Genomic DNA, 21225 nt, shown 5'->3' with positions numbered 1-21225 from the left:
TGAAACTGAATAAATCACTGCTGGTCAATTGTAAAATTTGTTCCAAACGTTGATTTTATGCTGGTACCATATGCACAGCTGTGTCAAGACTTCTTTAAAATTTGATGGAACAAGGCGACATGTCTTCGTTGTCTTTTATTAGATCACTATTTATAAACCCTGCCTTTGCTGCATTCTTGATTAATGTGTTAATGACAGCATTCATGGGCTTTCTTCAGAAATGTTCACTCACACGTCCACACAGAATCCAATCGACTCTTGAAATCTTACTTCTATTTTTATCACTTTACAAACCTTGCTATCCATGTCCTGATGACAAACATGCTGAAGTATGAAAATAAATAACATCTCCTTATACATGTTAGAACATATATGGAACAACTGCTAAACCATTTTGAGGTTGTTAATGTTTTATCTGTTTAGTGATTTCCCACGGTTGGATGGGGAATTAAACTTATCTTTTTAGAGTGATCCAGAGGGGGTCATTTAATGTAATATTTTATATTATAGTGAATATAGTTAGTAACAAGCAGAAATCTGCTGTTGTATTAAGGGTCAGGCTAGGGAAAAAATCAATTGATCTACTTTTTTCCTCTCCTCAGAGAGATTATAATATTATTATTCTCAAGGATTCTTGTGTGCTTATTCTTACAACCAGGCGTTATTTTAAAATCAATCAATCGTAAAACAAATTACAGAACAAAATGAAAAAAAAAACTTACATGGCAAAGGGTTTAAAAGCTTCACTTTACTCTGTTTTATGTGCACTTTGACTGAAACATATGTATTTTAGTACTGTCCCTTTTTAAAATGCTTTCCATCACTATGGATGTGCAGTGAAAATATTACGAAAATGCTTGGGGCATTCTCCAACAGACCTATAATGATCCTCAATATTTTTATTCTTGCAGATAATTATGTCCAAGGTAATTCACAGATCTTCAGAGAACATGTTTAACAACAGTCCAGTTCAAATTGCTGTGCAAATTCAAACCTGTCAATATATTATTCTACAGTATAGCATTAAAGAAAAGCATCTTATTACCCTTTAATACAGCAATCAAGTTTTTTCAAAAAAAATGTAAAAGTGCTGCTGGGAAAATATATCTGAATATTTACTTTGACTCTATTTTCCTAATGTCATGAGAAATGTATCATCATCCCTATACGGTGTCAAATCTGTTCGAGCTAAGAACCTGCTCTGCTGCCTTGGAGCAACTGATGACTGAATGTTCAAAGTAATGCGTTAAAATCACTAATGATGGTTTAAGGATGGGATCTCCCTGGGTTTTACATAAGATAGGGTGACTGGTAAAATCTACCTCTTATATTCTGGACAAATTGCTAGCACCAAATGGTGCTTTCTATAGCTTTAAATACGTAAAGTTTACGGAGGTTGAATCTACTTTTGTTCCCTTTTCTATGAATTCAAAGCATTTCATCAGATGTCGCTATTAATAGAGACTGGATTCTGTATTTTTTTTATATTGTTGGGAATATGAAAAAGTGTTTGATCTTGCAATAATGATTTCACTCATTTAGGGCCTATGACATTTCCTTAATGTATTCAAATGAACTTTATGTTTTAAGAAAATGCAAATGAGACACTTGATTAAAACGAGTTATTCACTGGGAAGTTACCAGTCTGTTTGTGGAAAGTTTGTACCTGCAACCTTCTTGAAATGGAAAAAAATATATAGCTGACAATATGAGAAAGCAGTATTAGTATGGATGCTTCTATAATAAAGCACATGTTATAAAATACATATTATGAATCACATATCGGTCTCAGAATATGAACTTTCAGTAAAATGTGATTATACTTTAAACAGTATAGTGCTGAAGTGCTCTTAAATGGCCTCACTTACATATAGAGCTGAATGGTTGAAAAGAATTTCACAATTCCAGGTAAGCCTGACACTAGCTTTTTTTAATTGGATTTTGTAATGGACGTCCTTTAAAAGTTTTTCTCTCAACCTGCACTAGCAAGAAAATTGATGTTTTTTTTAAGACACCAATCAATTAATTGGTATATTCCTGAGATCAACTTAAACGAGCTGTAAAAGCCATTTCAAAATCAATGGTTTGGCAGTTCAAAAAACTGCATGTCAATCACAATCACTGGTCTTTTAGTTATCATCTGATCTCCGATTTGTCTTCATTACGTGTAATGTATCTTAATTGCCTGCTGGAAATTCAGACTGTAGTGTAACCAGATCCCAGTTACAATATCATGGAGGCACTGTTCAAACCATCACTGGCCTATTTCTCTGAGAACCTCAGTCTCTTTATTTCAAAGGCAGCATTCCATTTTGTTAGCTTACGCAGGCTGTATGATGAAATGATAAAGCTGTGTGTACATCTCACAACTTACAAAGTACTCTATCCTTAATCAAAAGCTCAATATTGATTTTCCTTCAAATTAAATCCTGTTAATAAAATCTAGATAGCTTATTTAAAAGAAGCCCCTATTTTATGCACCGGCCAAGCTACATTTCTTGAGGGTACTTTGCACCTTATTAGAAGAATGGATGAGAGATGGAGTATAGCCTGTAAGTTCGCCTGCGAATCACCTTTTGAAGCCCAAATCAACTAAGTTCAGGGCAGCATAAGGAGTAAATTCTCCTTCATGCAATGCCAGTTTTATACAATGTGTCCAGTCCTCATTTAGTCTGTTGCTTTCCTCTCAGCAAGCTTATGAAATAAATCCAACCATATAATTTTGTTTATTTGAGATGGTGAGAGAAATATAAAAGTGGACATCGCGTGAAATAAATAGGACGACAATATAAATTTAAGTTAATAAATATTTTTTTGTTAACAATGCTGTGGATGAAACTGTAATTCTTCATGGTTTGTAGACAATCCTACAGTTAGGAAGGAAACACTATACATTATTATGCACATCAGTTTTCTGCAGTGATGTCCATAGAACCTTAAGCTGCACGTACAGGTCCTAGTTTGGCTACATTTTATTCGAGCATGGTCATTTCCAAGAGAAATTACAAATTGAAAATTTAATAATACTTTTACAAAGACAATTCAGGAAAGATTTCTGTCATGGTATCATACATTGTATTTTAACAGTCCCTCTTTTTTTTTAGCTAAAAAACAGATGAAGAAAGTGGAATTTTCAGTCGAAAATACAGTGTTTTCACAAGATCGTATCAAAAGTTCTCAAATTTGGAATCCAGTAATTGGAAAACAAAATAAAATAATAAATTGAAAATTCGTATCTCACAATTAATGTTTGAAAACACAATAAATGCTCTTCTCATTACGTAAAATTTGCCCAAATGATCAACCTCATGTTCCTTTACTAAAATATATCTATATATTGAAGAACTATAATACTGTACACTACAGTATGAAATAAATAAAATTAGGAAATATAAAATGAGCAACATAAATAAATGTTATTTGACCTAAAATAAAATGAATGCAAATTGTTGCAAAGTTTGGTGTAATACTGACAAGTTAATGAACAAAAAAAGTACAGAAAATTGCACAAACATATGTAAACTAAGGAACTGCTGCCTAGAATCTAATACTGACATGGGTGCTTCAAAGAACAGGGTGAGCTGTTTAACACTGAAGCTGGTGCAAGGTAACTTTAGTTACCTTTTTTAGCACTATACAAGGATGGCACTTGCAGAACACACAGATTAAAAGGTTTGCATATAAGGCTTTTTAAAACCACCTTTCAAAAGGCTTTCTCCACCAACTGTCCCTCTCGCTCTCTCTCTCTCTCTTACTCTCTCTCTCTTACTCTCACTCTTTCTATTCCTTCATAGCTGGGCCACATTAAGACTTCAATGTCTAAAAAATCACACATGCATCATTTCATGATCCTTCAAAAAATTCTTGGGAACCTAAAATATTGTGTGGTTGCAGAAACAGGCCTAATGACTGGGTCAAACTACAAACAATCCACTAAAATACTGTCGTTTACTTATACAGGTATGGGTAGAAGCACAAGCATTACATTTTCAAGTTACTGTCGTGTGATAATATACATAGGTAGAAACATAGACAATACATTTCTTTTTAGAATTTTGTGTAGTAATACAAGTGGCATGTAATGCATTATACTCCACTATTTTGTGCTGAACAAGAAACTATTAACAGAAGGGTAATTTAGGCTGCTGGAACCACACATTGTTTTAGGCCCTAACACTGAACATTTTTTTTGCATAATGCAACTCTTCACAACCCAAACTTGACTAATTCCTTCTAACACTGTCGCTTTTTTTTCTTTTTTTTCCTTTTTTTGCATCTGACAGACTGCCCCATCTGTCCAACACTCAGGCTTCCAGGAAGCATCAGGCACGTGCATGTACAGCTTAACACAGCAGTGTTTCAAGCAAGTAACAATACTACTGGAAGAAGTAGGAAGCTAAAATGCAGTAGTTATTATATGCCATCTTCCACAATGTCTTCATGTTCTGATTTGGTTTCCGTTTTCTCGTCAACTGAGCTATCGTCCATTGAGTGGTCACCGTTCTCCTCTTCGTCTCTTATTGTGTCCTGATCTGTATCCATACTTTTATTTTCACTCTCCTCTTCTTCCTCTTCATCAAATTCCTCTTCCCCTTCTTGCCTTACTAATTTCTCTTCGTCCTCTTCTCCTTCCTTTTCCTGCTCTCGTTCGCTCTCTACTTCTCTTGGCATGCTTTCTCGCTCCTCCGAGTCCGAGTAGCCCTGAGGAGTAATGCTCTGTAAGTAGGGCCGATTCATCAGTAGCTCTGCTGGTTCTAAGTGACCCTTCTGGCGGGCCTCTCGTTCAGCTGCTTCCCTTTCCTCTGCCTCCCGTTTGCAATAGGAATATCTGTGGTTCATGTGCTGCGAGTAGGACCCTGAGTGTGAAAAGCGTTTGCCGCACTTGTCACACTGATACGGTTTCTCACCAGAGTGCAGTCGTGAATGTTCAATAAGATGATGTTTGTGTTTAAATGCCTTCTTACAAATCTGACATTGATGTGGGCGCTTTCCTGTAATGAAAATAAAAATACAAGCAAGAAAGCAGATTAGTATATAATGCTAAAATTTTCTAATATGATTCAACAATTTCTAATAACTTATATACCTTTGGTGCAACTCCAAGCACATGTCAAAGTGTCAGAAATCTTCAAGTGTTCAGAATTACTGTCAATCATAACTGTCAAAGGTACTACGGATCATTTCTCAGCCCTGAAGCTAAAGCATGTTTTGAGTACAGACTGTCTGTACTTTTGGAAAGATAATTTATGATTTAATAAAGTAGAATACTTAAATGTCTCAGGAAAAAAAACAATGAAAATTATCAAGTTATGAAAAAGGGAGGATTCCTGTCAAAAGTGGAAAAGTAATGATTATTTTTCAGGCAGCAGCTGTAATGACAGAAAAGAATTGACATATATTTATAACAACATCAAGTTATGATACGCACTTCATTTTTAACTTATGTAATTGAGAGTATCTCCTTTGGCATTTCAACCAACGTGTGACCAGAGTTTGGAACTTGGAGCCTCGGCCAAGCAAACATCTGGCTAATTCCACACCACAAATAGCACTGGAATGCGTTCAACACCTTCCATAGCTGCAATACTTGAAGCATAATTCAAAAATAGACATGACAGCAAATCCCTATCAGTCTAATACCATGAGACAAAATGGAGGACAGATTGGGAAGGGAGTGGTGCAACAGGATGAAAGTGTGAGCATGTATGAGAGTAAAATGAGGGGACAAAAATGGGGAAATAGCTTTAAGTCGAACTAAAATGGAAATTGGTTGAAGAATCCAGACAGGAAAGAAACAGTGCTGTGGTGTTGCCAATTGCAATGCCAGTGTTACATCGTAAAATTCCCCACCCATACTTCTCATCTCATCTCCTCTGAGTAGATGATTCCACAGCCCCGTACCCTTAACACTGCATCATGTTAAAAAGCCTTAATAAAATCTCCCTTTGCAAAATAAAATAAAAAGTCGCACCATCACAGGTAATAATTTTTATTTCTTAATTTCAAATTAAGACATGGGAATCAAATCTAACAGGTATAGACAGTGGAAAATAAAAGAAAAATGAGCATACATACCTGTGTGCTCATATTTATGTCGCAGAAGGGAACTGCTTTTCTGGAATGTTTTGTCACACAAGTCACATGCATACATGCCACTTTCTGTCTTCTTGATCTTCTTTCGGGACAGACAGGAATCTGAATCTGTCATGTCATCCAAGCCTGACATGTAATCTGTAGTTCCATCAAGCAATTCCCCCTAAGATAACATACATTTTTATTAGAAAACCCACTGACCTCCAACACAAATAAATACCTTGCGCTGTCTCTTGTGATTTCACAATAGGCAAATGCAATACCATATATAAAACATTTAATTTACAAGGCTCAAGTCTGAAAAGGCATTAAACATGAGAGGCAAATGAAAGAGATTTATACATGTATTAAATGCACAAAGTGAGTTTTGTCTCTTGTTTGTGCATTTACGGGTTTTGTAAAATAAATTTGGCTCAATGCAGAATTCTTTTACTGGAAACTGAAAAAAAAAAGTATTAGTTACTGATAAGGCTTACTGTGTCTGTAGCCTTGTGAGTAACTGCCTTGTGACATTCTTTTAAATTATCAGTGCTGATTACACACTTGCAGGAGCTATATTAAATATCTTTATCCTATATGGTTATGATTTATTGTTAATGCAAACAGGCTGGCGAGAAAGGTCTATAATTGCTATGAAAATGACTCCTTGTATGTGAAAACAGAATTTAATTCAACAGTAACGTACATGAAAATGTGCATTATAACATGGCAACATTCATTTTGGCATGAGATGAAGGGAAGTGCTAAAAGTAATCCTGAAGTGTAAAAATACACACACACACACCTTCCCACTTTGTTAGTGCTATTACATTTTGTCGACAGAGATATATTCATTAATACCTGCATAAGTTAAAATTAACTGACTAGTCTGAGTGTATTTGTTAAATAGAACAGCTGCACTATCAAAGTGGAAAGAATAGGTAAATGTAAATTAGCATTCAGTTTACATTCACCTTTATCACTGTAACTTTTATACTGTCATATAATACCTGATTCTCATATTAAAAGCATTAAAATGCTTATTGACTTCAAATTGCACCAATGTTGAAATTAAAAATATCAAATGTTCCTGATTTTTGTATTTAATATTCAGTGCTGGGGGCTAGGTGCGTTCAGATTAAATGAAACATTTTACTTTTAGAACATTCTTCTATTATTACATAGACAATAAAGACACGTTTATCCATATGTTCCACACAACAGTATCCTTTTCAAATTTCATTTAATCCCCAAAATACTATTTAACCACATAACATAACCCACAGAATGGATAAAATGTGAACAAAGTTCATTTGGTAACCCCAATACCCATTTCAGCATTAGGCTTATGGCTTTGGTCTCAATAAGAGTTAAAATAAAGGATATTGTTGGCTGGATTTTCTTTCCGAGTGTGGCAATTGTTCTTCAAAAAAACTAATGGTTTTTCATATCTTTTAAATACTACTCTTCCATATTGTGCTACAAATAAACATTATCCAGATGAAAATACACAATTAAGCTATTCTATCTCATTTTTGTGCTTCAAATTGATCTTACTCTCACCAGGATTGAATAAAATGTTATTGCATCCATTATGAGCTCGTGGCATTTCAATTGCATATCAATCTATCACAACATCTACTGTGCTATTTGGATGCTGTTCTTTGCAAAAAATAAGTTTCAGAAATGTGACAGAATCAGTCAGCTGCCGTTACCTGGAACGTTTGCTTCCGCTGATACTTTCTCCTCTGTTGCAATTCTGCAAACGTAGCTGCACCTGTTCCATATGTGTAGGCCATGTGCGGGAGGAAGCCCATTTGTTCTAGCCCTGGGTATGGTCGCAGACCTGGAACACTAGACTGGACTGAGGGCAAGAAAGCGGCCGGGGAAAATGCGTTTTGTGGCGGAAGCGTTGTGTACAACGGTTTGGCACTAAATGGATTTATGCTGAATACTGGCTTAGTGCTTTTCTCTAGGGTGTTGTTAGTATTAGGCAATTCCTTCTTCAGGAAAGTCAAGTTCAAGGGCTCATCTGGATTCTCTGATGGATAGGAAATACTGTTATGGTCAATAAGAATACTATTGGTTTTATTTCTTATTTTTCCTGTGACAATACTTTTATGTTCATTCCTTTGTTTTGGCAAAGACAAGTCCAGAGGCTCAGCCTGAGGTTCTTCTGAAGAGAAGCTGTTTGGAGTGTATGAGCTACTATGGGAGTTCTTAGAGGAAGTAGAGGAAAGATTCAAAGGGGAAGGAGTATTGCTCCTTGAGTGGTCCATCTTATCACCAATTGGTTTAATACTGTTAAACTGAGAAGATTTTATAAGCCTGAGAGGTGCATCGCAATTTGTAACACTGTTATGCAGTTCTGCTATTGACGGTGACGTAATTGAGTCCATCGGCTTTAATGCTGTTGTTGGATGCCTAATTGACAGACAGTCTTTACTTATGAACATTTCGGTGGCAGCAGATGCCAACTCAAAACTGGTCCGATCCAGTGGCGGTGACCTGGAATTAGAGAACTGGTAGACCTTCCTCTGCTCAAACCATTCTTTTACAAAATCCTGAGGGAGGCCAACGGCAATGGAAATTTTCAGTAGTTCTTCAGAATTTGGCTCCATATTCATGGCATAATAAGCTTTCAATACAGACATGTGGTCCTTATAAGCATTTATGGGGCTGGGAATACCTTTTTCTGAAAGAAGGGATGACAACATATAAGCTTGCTTTTCACCCGGCATTCCTGTTTTATTAGTAATTACAACTTCACTTGGTTGAAGAACAGCCTTGATTTCTTCATTCATCTTGCACATGTAGCGTTCATGCTGATGTAAGGGAATGGGACCAGGGAAAGCCTCCCTGCAAAATTGGCAGGAGTAAGGAGATGTGTTATTGTTGTCAAATGTCTTTTCCTCCATACCGAGATCTAATGCAGAACAGCTCATGTTACGTAACCTGTCCTTTTTCAAATTGCTCATTTGCCTTTGTGAGTCCGTGCTCAAGCTCTGAAGACAAGCTTTGGCTTCATTCACCTTTTCTAGTGTGTAGTCAATAATACTTTTAGTGGCACCATTATGGCTGACAACTGGAAGACCAACAGATGGCATAACAGGGGAGGTAACTCCTTGTTCCTCGGCCAAGGAAGCTTGAGAGGCTGGCTCTTTCACATGATAACCTTTAAGTCTTGAAATCTCTTCAGACTTGCAGTCCATTTTTTGCCTACACACTGTATTGTCAACAATTTTGAGGACCTTTTGGACTTCACTTAAGTTACTGCTTGCTACATTTGAAAAGCTTAGTATTGGTGCTTCCATCCCTACTCCTAAGTGCTGCATTGGACTTAGAACTGAAGTGTTGATTGACAGTGGGCTGCTAGCTCCTACTCCACCATTTGGGAAATTACCAAACCCATGGGAAGTCATCATGGCCTTGTAGTCATTGAAATCTAGTGGCTCTGTCTTGATTTTGAGTAGTCCTGATTGCTCGGGAATACCAAGAGGCTTGCCGTTCTCCAGTTTATGCCTCAGTTGTGTAATTGCTGAATTGGTAGGAGAGGAAGAAGCTGAAGTAGGAGAAGAGCCCGGCTTTAAGCTGGTTCGCATCCTGCCATTGACAGAAATCAGGCCAATGCACTTCTTGCTACTGATGTGAGAGCTGTAGGAACCGGAGTGAGAAAAGCGCTTCTTGCAGTTTGGACACTCATACGGCTTTTCACCTGAAAAACGTTTTAAGCAATTAAATTTAAACTTGTACAGCATTTGGTAATCACATCAACATTATGTATTTCAGCAAACTAATGAGTGAAACATACATGAGAAGAAATCAAGGAAATTTACAGCATGGAGGGTAGCCATTCAGTCTATCATATCTGTGATGACCCACAAGGAGCCACCCAGCCTAGTCCCACTTTCCTGCTCTTGAACTTTAGCCTTGTAGGTTATGGCACTCCCAGTGCAATGTGCAAGTACTTTTTAAATATTACAGTGGTTTCTCCCTTTGTCATTCTTTCAGGAAGTGAGTTCCAGATCTCCACCACCCTCTGGGTGAAAATAAGATCCCCTTGAATTCCCTCTTAGTTCCCTACCTCTTACCCTAAATCCATGCCAACTGGTTATGGACCCCTCAACCAAGGCTAATAAGTCTTTCTGATCCAATCTCTCTTAGACCCCTTAGAATAGTTTTATCCACTTCAGTTAAATCTCTCTTCTGTCACAAAGAAAACAATCCTCCTATCCAATCTGAGATTCTCCAGATGAAAGAAATGTACCTTAACTGTACAAAAATAATGACATTTAATGGCTCATTATATTTAATATACTATAAGGTTGCTACTTCACCCCAAATGTCATAAAAAATCATAGGGGTAATTTAACAAATTTGTGCTCTTGCTGTGGAGCTCCGCTCACTTGGAGCACCTATCAGGATTTCAGGAGAGGAGGTCATGTGTCCCCGTAGGGCTTTCTGGAAAATAATTTTAATGGACAGATATCCTGCAGGGATCACTGGTGCCCGCTCCTGTAGTTCCAGTGTGCATTTCTGGCAGGTGAAACACCACACCGAGAGTCTTTTTGTAAAACTTAACCTCATCCTTCAAAGCACAACTTTCATCCAGCAGAGCAAGAAACATTATGCTCACCACTATGAATTCGCAGGTGTTCCTTCAGATGGTGTTTGTACTTAAAGGCCTTGCCGCACTCTGTGCATTTGAACTTGCGATTACCAGCACCGTGGGTCAGCATGTGGTGCTACGGAGAAAGAATACTGAAATGAGTCTTGCGCACAGCTTGGTGAAATTTGTGAACAGTCACACCTAACAGAACAGACATGCCAAATGGACCCCATTTACATACAGACATTCTAGATACCAGAAAGCTTCTCAATCGGTTTGCCTCTCATACTGTTGTCTTTGAAAGAACTGTTAACCACTTCAGATCTCACATTATACACAAAAAAGACAATTTCCAAAAAAAAATAATTGCCTCATGAGGTACAACAACCATAAACAATTCCTTCTGTACTATAACCATTCTATTGTTCTATTATTGACACATTTATGTCAAGTGTCATATGGATAATGTAAAATCAGAAGCAAAAGTGTATTTTTTTATTGGGACCTTTTTGATTAAATGTAGATGAAGTATCTTAACAGTAGCAGGTTAATAGTTAAAACTAATTAATATTCAGTGCTTTGTTACATGGTGTAAAAACAAAGTTAAAATCTCAACAGGGCTGACCTTTCTTAAACATCTGGCAGAAAGCACAATATGAAAATTAACTGGCAAGAAATTAAATTGATAGCAACGGATACTCAAGGTAGGAGGTCAGCTTTCTAAAGTGGCAAGATACAAAAGCTTTGCAAGGGAACAGTGCTGAACAGTGTGACAACTGCTAGGGTGTGCTGACTCTTCCCACATTCCTGGTGAGACAGATGGTGTTGGACAGGACACAGGGAGGTTTGTTCAAACAGCAGCAACCTTCAAAGATCAAGCAAACCCTGGCCTGCAGAGCGCCAATGAGGGACTGGTGCTCATATGTTGCTGAGCTGCATAAACAAACAGCAACAGCTGCTTTGTCTCCCCTCAATCCTTGGAGGACTGATGCAAACTTTAGTTGCGCCTCTGTTAATATGATACAATCATTTGTAATTACTAAGTGGGAGTACCGTGATCAAATTAGGGGGCCTTTTTTTCAATGTTCAAGTTAAACAGAAATAAATAAAATTTAAAAGTGGGGATAGGAAGAAAAAACAACACAGGAAACACACTGGGCAAAATAACCCAGCCAAAGACACATAAAATAGTGTGACTTTGTGACAAGAAAACATAGGTATATACTTTTAAAAAGATTCTTTCACAGCATATTTCAATCTTCAGATAAAATAATGATGGGGTTTATATTCAATTAAAATAATGTAAAACAAAAATATTTTTTGTGAGGCCTCCACAGATATTTAAATGTTTTTACAGTGATGGAGTGCTGTCAACTACAGCTGCATTGTTATCCCAACGTCAGTGGCATTCTTTAATATAACTGATTCAACCTCCAGTGACTTGTCAGCATCGACAACTCACATTATCCTTAATTCCACGTGCAGCCAATGAGCCCTGGTTAAACCAAAAAATAAAGATGCAGCTTCCCTCACTTTTCGCATTGGGAATAATGGGTCTCCACTGTAGATTTATTGGAGTGGTTGAAATCGAAGAAAAATAATGTAAAGTGGCCTATGGAGCTTGTGTGCGTTGGTTTGAGTGCTGTTTGCTGGATCCAATTTTATCATGTTAAAGTGCCATCAGTAAAATTGAGAACATCATTATTCTATAGGTGGGGATTATTTTGCTGACAAAGGGCAACTGTAATACTGGTATTTGAACCTTTAAAAGAGAGTAGGAGTCAGGTTCAAAATATTACAGTCATCCTTAATAACAATGCCGAGATAAAATGAGCCTTGTGTTTTTAATAAGGCACATTCTGTCATTTCTGGAAACATTTTTAAATCAGTGGTACAGGCTCTGCACCAAAAGGTGATAGAGAAACTATCATTTAAAATAAAATTACAGTGCTTTATTTAATATCCACATGAAATAGAACTGTCATAAGAGAACAAAACAAATCACAATATATTACTGCTGAAAGTTTCCAATGGATTTTTTTCTCTGCAAGGTCTTGGATAATTATCCTATCTTCCAAAGAAACAAAGCTGTCATGTGCAAAGGTAAATATTTGAATGAAATCATTCTGTAAAATGATAACAATGGAATAAGTACACTTTTACACGACTATTTACAATCTGTGGTATTTCACATCTCTCAGGAGGAGGCAGAGGAAGTTACACTGCATTACACAAATGGTTTAGTAATTTTTAATCCAAAGCAAATGTTCCATTGAGAGCAGTGCTATGGATGTGTCAAAGAACGGGGACCAGTTCTGTGTAACCTTCCTCCTTCCTCCGCCTGAGTACATAGTATTACAACAACAAAGACATTTGATAGGTCTCTTTCAAAAAAGGATTGGGGAGGGGAGAGAGGCATTGGTGGGGAGAATAATTCAATTAATGGTTGACAAAATCAAAAAGTAGATTTAAATGGCAATCTCAGAATATTTGTTTAGTGGGACTCAACCAAATCATGGCTGGAGGAAGTTGGCAATAATTATTAAAATAGAAAAAGTACAACAGGTAGAGAAAGCAAATGATCAGCAGAAGTGGTAACTTTATTTAAAAACTGTTGCTTTCAGCTAGGATGGTTTGAATTGGCTAATTTGATTAAACAGTGCGAGCACAACGGTATAGTTGAGGTGGCGCACCATTTTAATGATTTTGAAAACTAAGGTAAAACCCCAAACTTAAGCTAAACTTAAGTTCAAGTGCTGATAATGTTTCTAAATTGGATATTAAAATGCTCATTCAATCGTGAATGCATGATATTAAATCATCCTGGAAGAGACCATCAAAAAACCATTTAAACCTAAATTAGAGCTATTACCATTAAAGATTTGCATCTTCAAAATGCCATAAAAAATTAATAGCCAATGGCAATTAAAATGATATTTATCCTCTAAGGGTTACCCATACCCATCCAGGAGCCCCACCTGATCTCTCCCTGGCTTGTGTGTGGCCATATGTCGTTCAAGCTGGGTGCGGTAGGCAAATGTGTAGTTGCACAGGGGGCAGGCGAAGTTGTCCTCGTTCTTTTCATGTCGATATTTAATGTGCTCCTTTAGTGATGTCAAGCGCTTGTAGCCCCGGTCACAGTATGGACAGGTCAGCAGTTGGGCAAAAGCATCTGGAGTTCCAGGTGGCAGGTCTGCAGCCAGGGAGGGGAAGGGGAAAGCACAGGCCAAGAGGTCAGCAATCAATGGCAGTTAATGGGATGACTGCCCGGATGGTATGACTGGAATCGCTGCAATCTGCTGCTTCAAGTGCCATCATTACAGTGGCCTCTGCACACTTCGATTCCCCATACACACCCAGGCCAAGCTTGTATGTGTCATTTCATACTGTGTCTGGAACTTCAGACGACAATTTGATATACTTTTTTTTAAAAATGCACTTATTCTCAATAATTCCACTGAAACTTCTGACACACTTACAAGAAAGCTCGGCCACATTACTTAATAGTCCAACATTTATAAATGCAAAAGGATAATAATCTATGACCAAACAATACAGCATTTTAAAATAGCCATTTCACATACCATAATTAAAAAGAAAGCAAAATGCAATCACTTTTCTTTTTTGACTTTTTGTTTTGGAGGCATGACTAATTCTGAATTACGTCTTCACATCATGTTAATGTCAGTGAGAATAATAATATGTTGAAATCTCCCATCGAAATATTCAAAAGGAAGCCATTTTGCAATAAAACCAGAATTTTTTTAAAAATCAGTCACTTCTTGCAGTGAACACTACAGGAATTTGCAAGGATTTTGTTTGCACTGTACACTTCAGAGGGAGCATTTGGCTCTCACTGGGGTGACATGAAAATAATAAGAAAGTGTGTACAACCGTGAATATTTTGTGTGAAGAGAAAAAGTGGCAGCAGGCGGGAATCGACTAAGAAGGAAAAAACATTCAAAGGTAAAACTGGAGTTCTTTGAAACCCGGGAATAGTGTGACAATGCGGAATCCATTGAGTGCACTTGCATATGTGAAAACAGCATTAGTCACACAGATTCAAAAATAAATAAGATTAATGATTAAAAATATGAATAGTATAAAGCCCACGTAATAAATGGCAAGGTTGAGCTTTTTTTTAAAATGGAAGAATACTGTGCCTTTGAAAGTTAGGCCATTCAAGTTTTTTTAACTATCAGTTAATGGCCAGGCAAGGCAAATCTTAACACCTCTGTGTTTATTGCTCCCAAACTGAAGTACAAATTTAATCTCTCTACAAGGGCCTCGCTTAAGGAAAAATAAAAGCTGGAACTATGTTTGAAGTTTGGGCCATGCATAAGGTGGAAGCATTTAAGGTTTTAAATGACAACCTGAGATTACAGCAAGAGGCATGGAAACTGGTGACAACCACGTCATCTCCCTAAAATCAATCATGCTTTTCTCCCCATCTGCTGGCTGAAACTGGCCCATTTATACCGGAGGCCAATAATGCTTTTAAAATATTCACAGCTGCACTCTGGTTGCTACTCTGGGGTATAAATGGGGTGTAGTTTTATGATGTTGTTATAACCCAAACAAATTGCAAACTTAACAGAAGGCAGGAACTAAAAAGCATGTTAGTCGAGTCCATCTTGTCTATTTGAAATTTGTACCCAACTTTCGATAATAGATATTCCTCTCATAATAGTGGGTGTTGGATGTAATTTTTCAATTTTGTTCAGGTAAGGTGATTTAAGTGTTACTGTTGATATTAGTGGTTACCAACAATCTGGGTGGCATGGTGGCACAGCGGTTAGCACTGCTACCTCACAGCGCCAGGGACCCGGGTTCAATTCCGGCCTCAAGTGATTGTCCATGTGGAGTTTGCACGTTCTCCCCATGTCTGCTTGGATTTCCTCCGGATGCTCCGGTTTCCTTCCACAGTCCAAAGATGTGCAGGATAGGTGGATTGGCCATGCTAAATTGCCCCTTAGTGGCCCAAGATGTATAGGTTAGAATTAGCAGGGTAAATACTTGGGGTTACAGAATAGGGCCTGGGCGGGGTGCTCTGTCAGCGAGTCGGTGCAGAATCGATGGGCTGAGTGACCTCCTTCTGCACTGTAGGGATTCTATGAAAAGGGCAGACTATTGGAAAGTCCAATCCTTCTTGTGATTTACCAACCTTGAAGCGCAAAAAACTTCATAAAGGGAAGATTCATATAGAATATTGCAGGTGAGACAGGCACAGATCTGGGATGTTTCTTTGGAAGGAAAATGGAGATGGGAAGTGTATTCTTTTGGGGAGTCTGAGTGAGAGGACCTACAGGTAACAAATTTGAAACCTGACATCCAGTTAGTTGTTTTGGAACACATCTGTCATGGGAATGTTTTGATTCTAAACACCGCAGGGTGGTAAATTCAATAGTTCAACCTGGCAGCTGGTGTTGAAAATAGACCATGTGGACCCAAAGCAGATTTATCCCATTCCTGACAGTTCAGAGGGAAACCCAGGTCCTTATTATGTCAAAATGTATTGCCTAAGCTGAGCAGCTTTTTAAAATAGATTTTCTTTCGATTTCTTTGGCCGAATTCTTTTCCCTGCTCATCTGCAAAGTCAAGAAATTTGGCCAAATAGTTGGTAGCAGTTTAGGATTAAAGCACCTTACAATTTTTGAAGTGGGAACAAGCAACTTTAACAGCAAACTTCAACCTTGGTATGCAACATAACACTCATGTATTTCTCAAAGACATTTTATAATCTTGTGATCACTATACTTACAAATTTGTTGCTTATTATGCTCACCGACTAGGGGAGTCAAGTCTTTTACCTGCCTGTTGCCAACTGAATATGTATGGGATGTGGTTGTCGTTGGCTAGGTCAGCATTTATGGCCCATCCCTAATTACCCTTGAGAAGATGGTGGTGAGCTGCCTTCTTGAACTGCTGCCGTCCCTGTGGTGTAGGTACACCCACAATGCTGTTAGGGAGGGAACTCCAGGATTTTGACCCAGTGACAGTGAAGGAACAGCGATATATTTCCAAGTCAGGATGGTGAGTGACTTGGAGGGGAATTTCCAGGTGGTGGTGTTCCCAGGTATCTGCTGCCCTTGTCCTGCTAGATCGTAACAGTCGTGGGTTTGGAAGGTGTTGTCTAGGGAGCCTTGGTGAGTCCCTGCAGTGCATCTTGTAGATGGTACACACTGCTGCCGCTGTTCGTTGGTGGTGGATGGAGTGAACGTTTGTGGTTGGGGTGCCAATCAAGCGAGTTGCTTTGTCGTGGATGGTATTAAGTTTCTTGAGTGTTGTTGAAGCTGCACTTACCCAGGCAAGTGAAGAGTATTCTATCACACTACTGACTTGTGCCTTGTAGATGGTGGACAGGCTTTGGGGAGTCAGGAGGTGAGTTACTCACCGCAGGATTCCTAGCCGCTGACCTGCTCTTGTAGCCGCAGTATTTATATGGCTAATCTAGTTACATTTCTGGCCAATGGTAACCTCCAGGATGTTGATAGTGGAACATTCAGTGACGGTAATGCCGCTGAATGTCAAGGGGCAATGATTAGATTTTTTCTTGCTGGAGATGGTCATTGCCTGGCACTTGTGTGGCATAAATGTTACTTGCCACTTGTCAGCCCAATCCTGGATATTGTCCAGGTCTTGCTGCATTTGGACATGGACTGCTTCAATATCTGAGGATTTGCGAATGGTGCTGAACATTGTGCAATCATTAGCGAACATCCCCACTTCTGACCTTATGATGGAAGGAAGGTCATTGATGAAGCAGCTGAAGATGGTTGGGCCTAGGACACTACCCTGAGGAACTCCTGCAGTGATGTCCTGGAACTGAGATGATTGACCTCCAACTACCACAACCATCTTCCTTTGTGCCAGGTATGACTCCTTCCAACGGAGGGTTTTCCCCCTGATTTCCATTGATTCCAGTTTTGCTAGGGCTCCTTGATGCCATACTTGGTCAAATGCTGCCTTGATGTAAAGGGCAGTCACTCTCACCTCTTGAATTCAGCTCTTTTGTCCATGTTTGAACCAAAGCTGTAATGAGGAAATGGCTGGAATGAGAAAAACAGCTACTGTTTCACAACTTATCAACTCAGTTTGTTGTTGTGTATTATCTAGACTACTCATCACACTAACATAAAGATCACACATTTAAAAATAAATAAAGTGTTAATAGTAGAATGCCCAGTTTCAATGCTAGAATGTAAATACATATTTAAAATAAATAAGTATTTGGTGCTGTAGTATATGCCCTTTTGTTTGTAGAAATTGATACTTTTTATAAGAATTGGGTTATATTAAGGGGGACGGCTGCTTTGCTCTATGTTATCTGAAATGGCCCAGAATATTAATCTCAGCAATATTTGGGTAGCATAAGGATGCACTTGCACCACAAAGAATGTAGAAATGTTTAGACATATGTTTTGTCCCATAAACATTGTGCATTTAAAGATGTATACTTAATATATTTTTTTACATGGTGGGAATAACTTTTCAGAAATATTATCATCCCCGTTAAACAACAATTGCTACTACTGGAGAACTGCGGAAATAGTCAGCTAATGGAGGCAATGCTTCAACTTAATAGGAAATGGACATTTTAAGGGTAGAAATATTGTTTTTGCAATATGGTTTCTTTTGGTTAAACTCACAATATGCAGTGAGCTTGGAACAGCCCTGTAAAAGCTGCCCCACAACAGTTCCTCAAATGATTCAATTAAAAATGAGCTTCAAAAATGAATGTCCATTCAATTCTGATATCTTCAGTCTAATTTGCTACATTCTACCAATACAGCAGTGCCGATTTTCATCCCTGTTGTTTTTTGAAGAGTGGCAGTCCAAAATGGAGATGCGCCATTCATCACCCGATTGCCACAAGCATGCTTTCAGAGCAAGCCAAGAAACAAATGAGCATGCCCCACATTAAAAATTGGTGGATGCCAACTGAAATATGCCGATAGAGGTTTTACACTATGGAAACACTCCAATTCAATTTTGGGTACACCAAAGAGTGGAGCATGCATTCTTTGTGCTTCATCCAATGAACACTGAGTTGACAAACCAGCAGGTTTATAAGGGACTGTTGCAGGCCACTCTCAAACCAGGGGACAAATCACTCTGGTGGTCAAAAATGAACATTAATGCTTCTTCGTCCACCCCCATCAATGTGTTCCTAATTGCTACCTATCCCTCTGTGCCCACTTTCCTGCACCCCCTCCCCCCCCCCCCCCACCACCCCCATCCCCCTCCCACTAACCCCACACCTGCAGTGCAGTCAGGTTTCCTTCACTATTTACCCACCTCACCCCCAACTCGGTGAACTGTTTGTCAGTGCTCATCGAGCACTTGTAGCTCATCGGGAGAACCTGTAGTGAGGCCAAACCAGGAAATGGTTCGGGTCTCTCACTGCTGCCATCGGGTGGGCAGTTCAATCACTTCACCCACCTCAATACGCACACTAAGTGAGATGTGCCCATAAATGTCTACATTCTTTGTGGTGCAAGTGCAGCTTTGTGCTACCCAGATATTGCTGAGATTAATATTCAATGGACCATTTCAGATAGCGCAGAGCAAAGCAGCTCTCCCCTTTAATACAACCCAATTCTTATAAAAAGCTTCAATTCCTACAAACAAAAGGGCATATATTACAGCACCAAATACTTACTTATTTTAAATATGTATTTGCATTCTAGCATTGAAAATAGGTATTCTACTATTAACACTTTATTTATTTTTAAAATGTGTGACATTTATGTTAGTGTGATGAGTAGTCTAGATAATACATAAAATGGTTTTAAAGAGACCAATTTTGATAAACAGTTATCTAAGTCACATTTGCAAAGGTAGGAATGGGTGGTGGGACAATTAATCTACTGATTAAGTGAGCGTTGTGTGCATGAATTGCAAAGCTGTAAATGTCTGTGTAAGAAATCATGCTTGCAAAGCAGCTATTCTGTCTGAACATTCGTAAATATCAATAGTAGAGTACTTTTTACTGCCACACTAGTTAAAAATAATAATAAACATCTACCCTTTGGACCTGTTCATCTTTTTAATTTTCCACTACTTTGTTTCTGATGTTCCCTACTCTATCCCTCATGTTTCAGGAGTGGTGAATCATGCTGGGTCCTTTTGTATTGGCATATGTAAGCATTTTTCAAATCTGCTTCTCAACAATATGTGCCAGTCCTGAGGCAAATTGAGACCATCATAACTGAGCCTGAGTGCCCTTTACAACTTGCGTGCTTTCAGCTTCAGTTGGGTTTTGTTTGTAGAAAGTGTGGTGATCTGAGCTAGTTCTCTTTCTAAACCAGGGACGCTTAGATCAGCACCAGCAAGAGCACCTGGTTATCTCTTTGCTGGCTCAGTGTCAAAACTGATGACAGACTTCTCAGTCTTGTTGTTTTAAACTAACTAAGCCTGGGGAGTTCCAAAATTGAGTGCCCTTGCACTGCCTAACTCATTGGGCTGGATTTCACAGCCCCAATCCCGCACCCACATTGCAAGAACTGGCTGGCAGCCAACAGACCTGAAAGGACCCTGTCCCACAGCCATAATGGAGCAGAAAGTGGGACTTGATCTCCTCAGAGGGAAGTCCTGCCCTCAACAGCTGCCAGGAATCTGATAGGCTGACAGCTCGAGCAGTCCCAGCGGCGCCATAACTCAGTAGTGGGCACTGCTGGTACTGCAAGGAGGTCCTGGAATGAAGAGGGCATGGATCCTGGAGAGAGGGACTGGACCTGGAGGGATTGGAGAGCCCAGGGAGGAGGATGAGAGCTGCCCATCTGCTGTCTTATGGGGAACAGCTCAGGGGTGGACAGAAAGGCTTGATACCCTTCATAGTTTACATATCCCCCCCATACTCACTGAAAAAATGCACAGTGGAGGTCCGTAAAATCCAGCTCGCAACTGCACTACAACATTTGGTGGAGGTTTACAGCCCTTAATGTCGATGAGACTTTTGAACAACTCGCCCCATTTTGCGACCCCACTCCTGCCAGAGGAGGGGGTTGAGGGGCATTACTGGCAAATTAGATCCTATTCTTATCCAACATCCGTCCACATCTCTGTATTTTCCAGCAGGAATCATTGGAAAACAGCAAAGATGAGGAGCTTGGTTGTTTAACCCCTTCCTAGTCCTGGGTCAGGGAGCATACATGCAGTGCCCCAAATGCTGCCCCAACTCAATTTGCCTAAGGCAGCCTATGTCAGGAATCAGACTGACCTCACTTACTCACTTACTACACTGGTTGATGTATTTAATCATTGAAAACCATGGGTGGCAGTGGTGCGGTCTCATTTTTCAGTATAATATTACACTGGTTATATGGGGTGGCACAGTGGTTAGCACTGCTGCCTTACAGCTCCAGGGATGCAGGTTCAATTCCAGCCTCAGTCACTGTCTGTGTGGAGTTTGCACTTTCTCCCCATGTCTGCGTGGGCTTCTTCCGGGTGCTCCGGTTTCCTCCCACAGTCCAAAATGTGCGGGTTAGGTTGACTGGCCATGCTAAATTGACCCTAATGTCAGGGGGATTAGCAGGGTAAAT

General features: G+C 39.1%; 1 protein-coding gene across 4 annotated transcripts in view; it reads right to left on the bottom strand.

The window, feature by feature from the left end:
* Positions 1–2998: 2998 nt before the first annotated feature.
* The window catches only part of zeb2b (zinc finger E-box binding homeobox 2b), a 134985-nt gene continuing 116758 nt past the window's right edge, over positions 2999–21225 (bottom strand). For 2 of the 4 annotated variants that reach the window (XM_078228005.1, XM_078228004.1), the window contains 6 exons: positions 17675–17713; positions 13660–13874; positions 10709–10817; positions 7788–9787; positions 6076–6256; positions 2999–4991 (listed from right to left, as the gene is read on the bottom strand). In XM_078228005.1, coding sequence (XP_078084131.1) covers positions 4414–4991; positions 6076–6256; positions 7788–9787; positions 10709–10817; positions 13660–13874; positions 17675–17713 — 3122 coding nt within the window. In that variant the 3' untranslated portion in view covers positions 2999–4413. Of the gene's footprint in view, positions 4992–5086; positions 5370–6075; positions 6257–7787; positions 9788–10708; positions 10818–13659; positions 13875–17674; positions 17714–21225 lie in introns of all 4 variants that reach the window. The other 2 variants (XR_013499502.1, XM_078228006.1) reach the window with 2 other exon arrangements.

Source organism: Mustelus asterias, chromosome 14 (genome assembly GCF_964213995.1).
Source record: "Mustelus asterias chromosome 14, sMusAst1.hap1.1, whole genome shotgun sequence".
NCBI classification, from domain to species: Eukaryota; Metazoa; Chordata; class Chondrichthyes; order Carcharhiniformes; family Triakidae; genus Mustelus; species Mustelus asterias.
The sequence above is the reverse complement of the archived record's forward strand: the minus strand, read 5'-3'. Positions and strand labels throughout refer to the sequence as shown.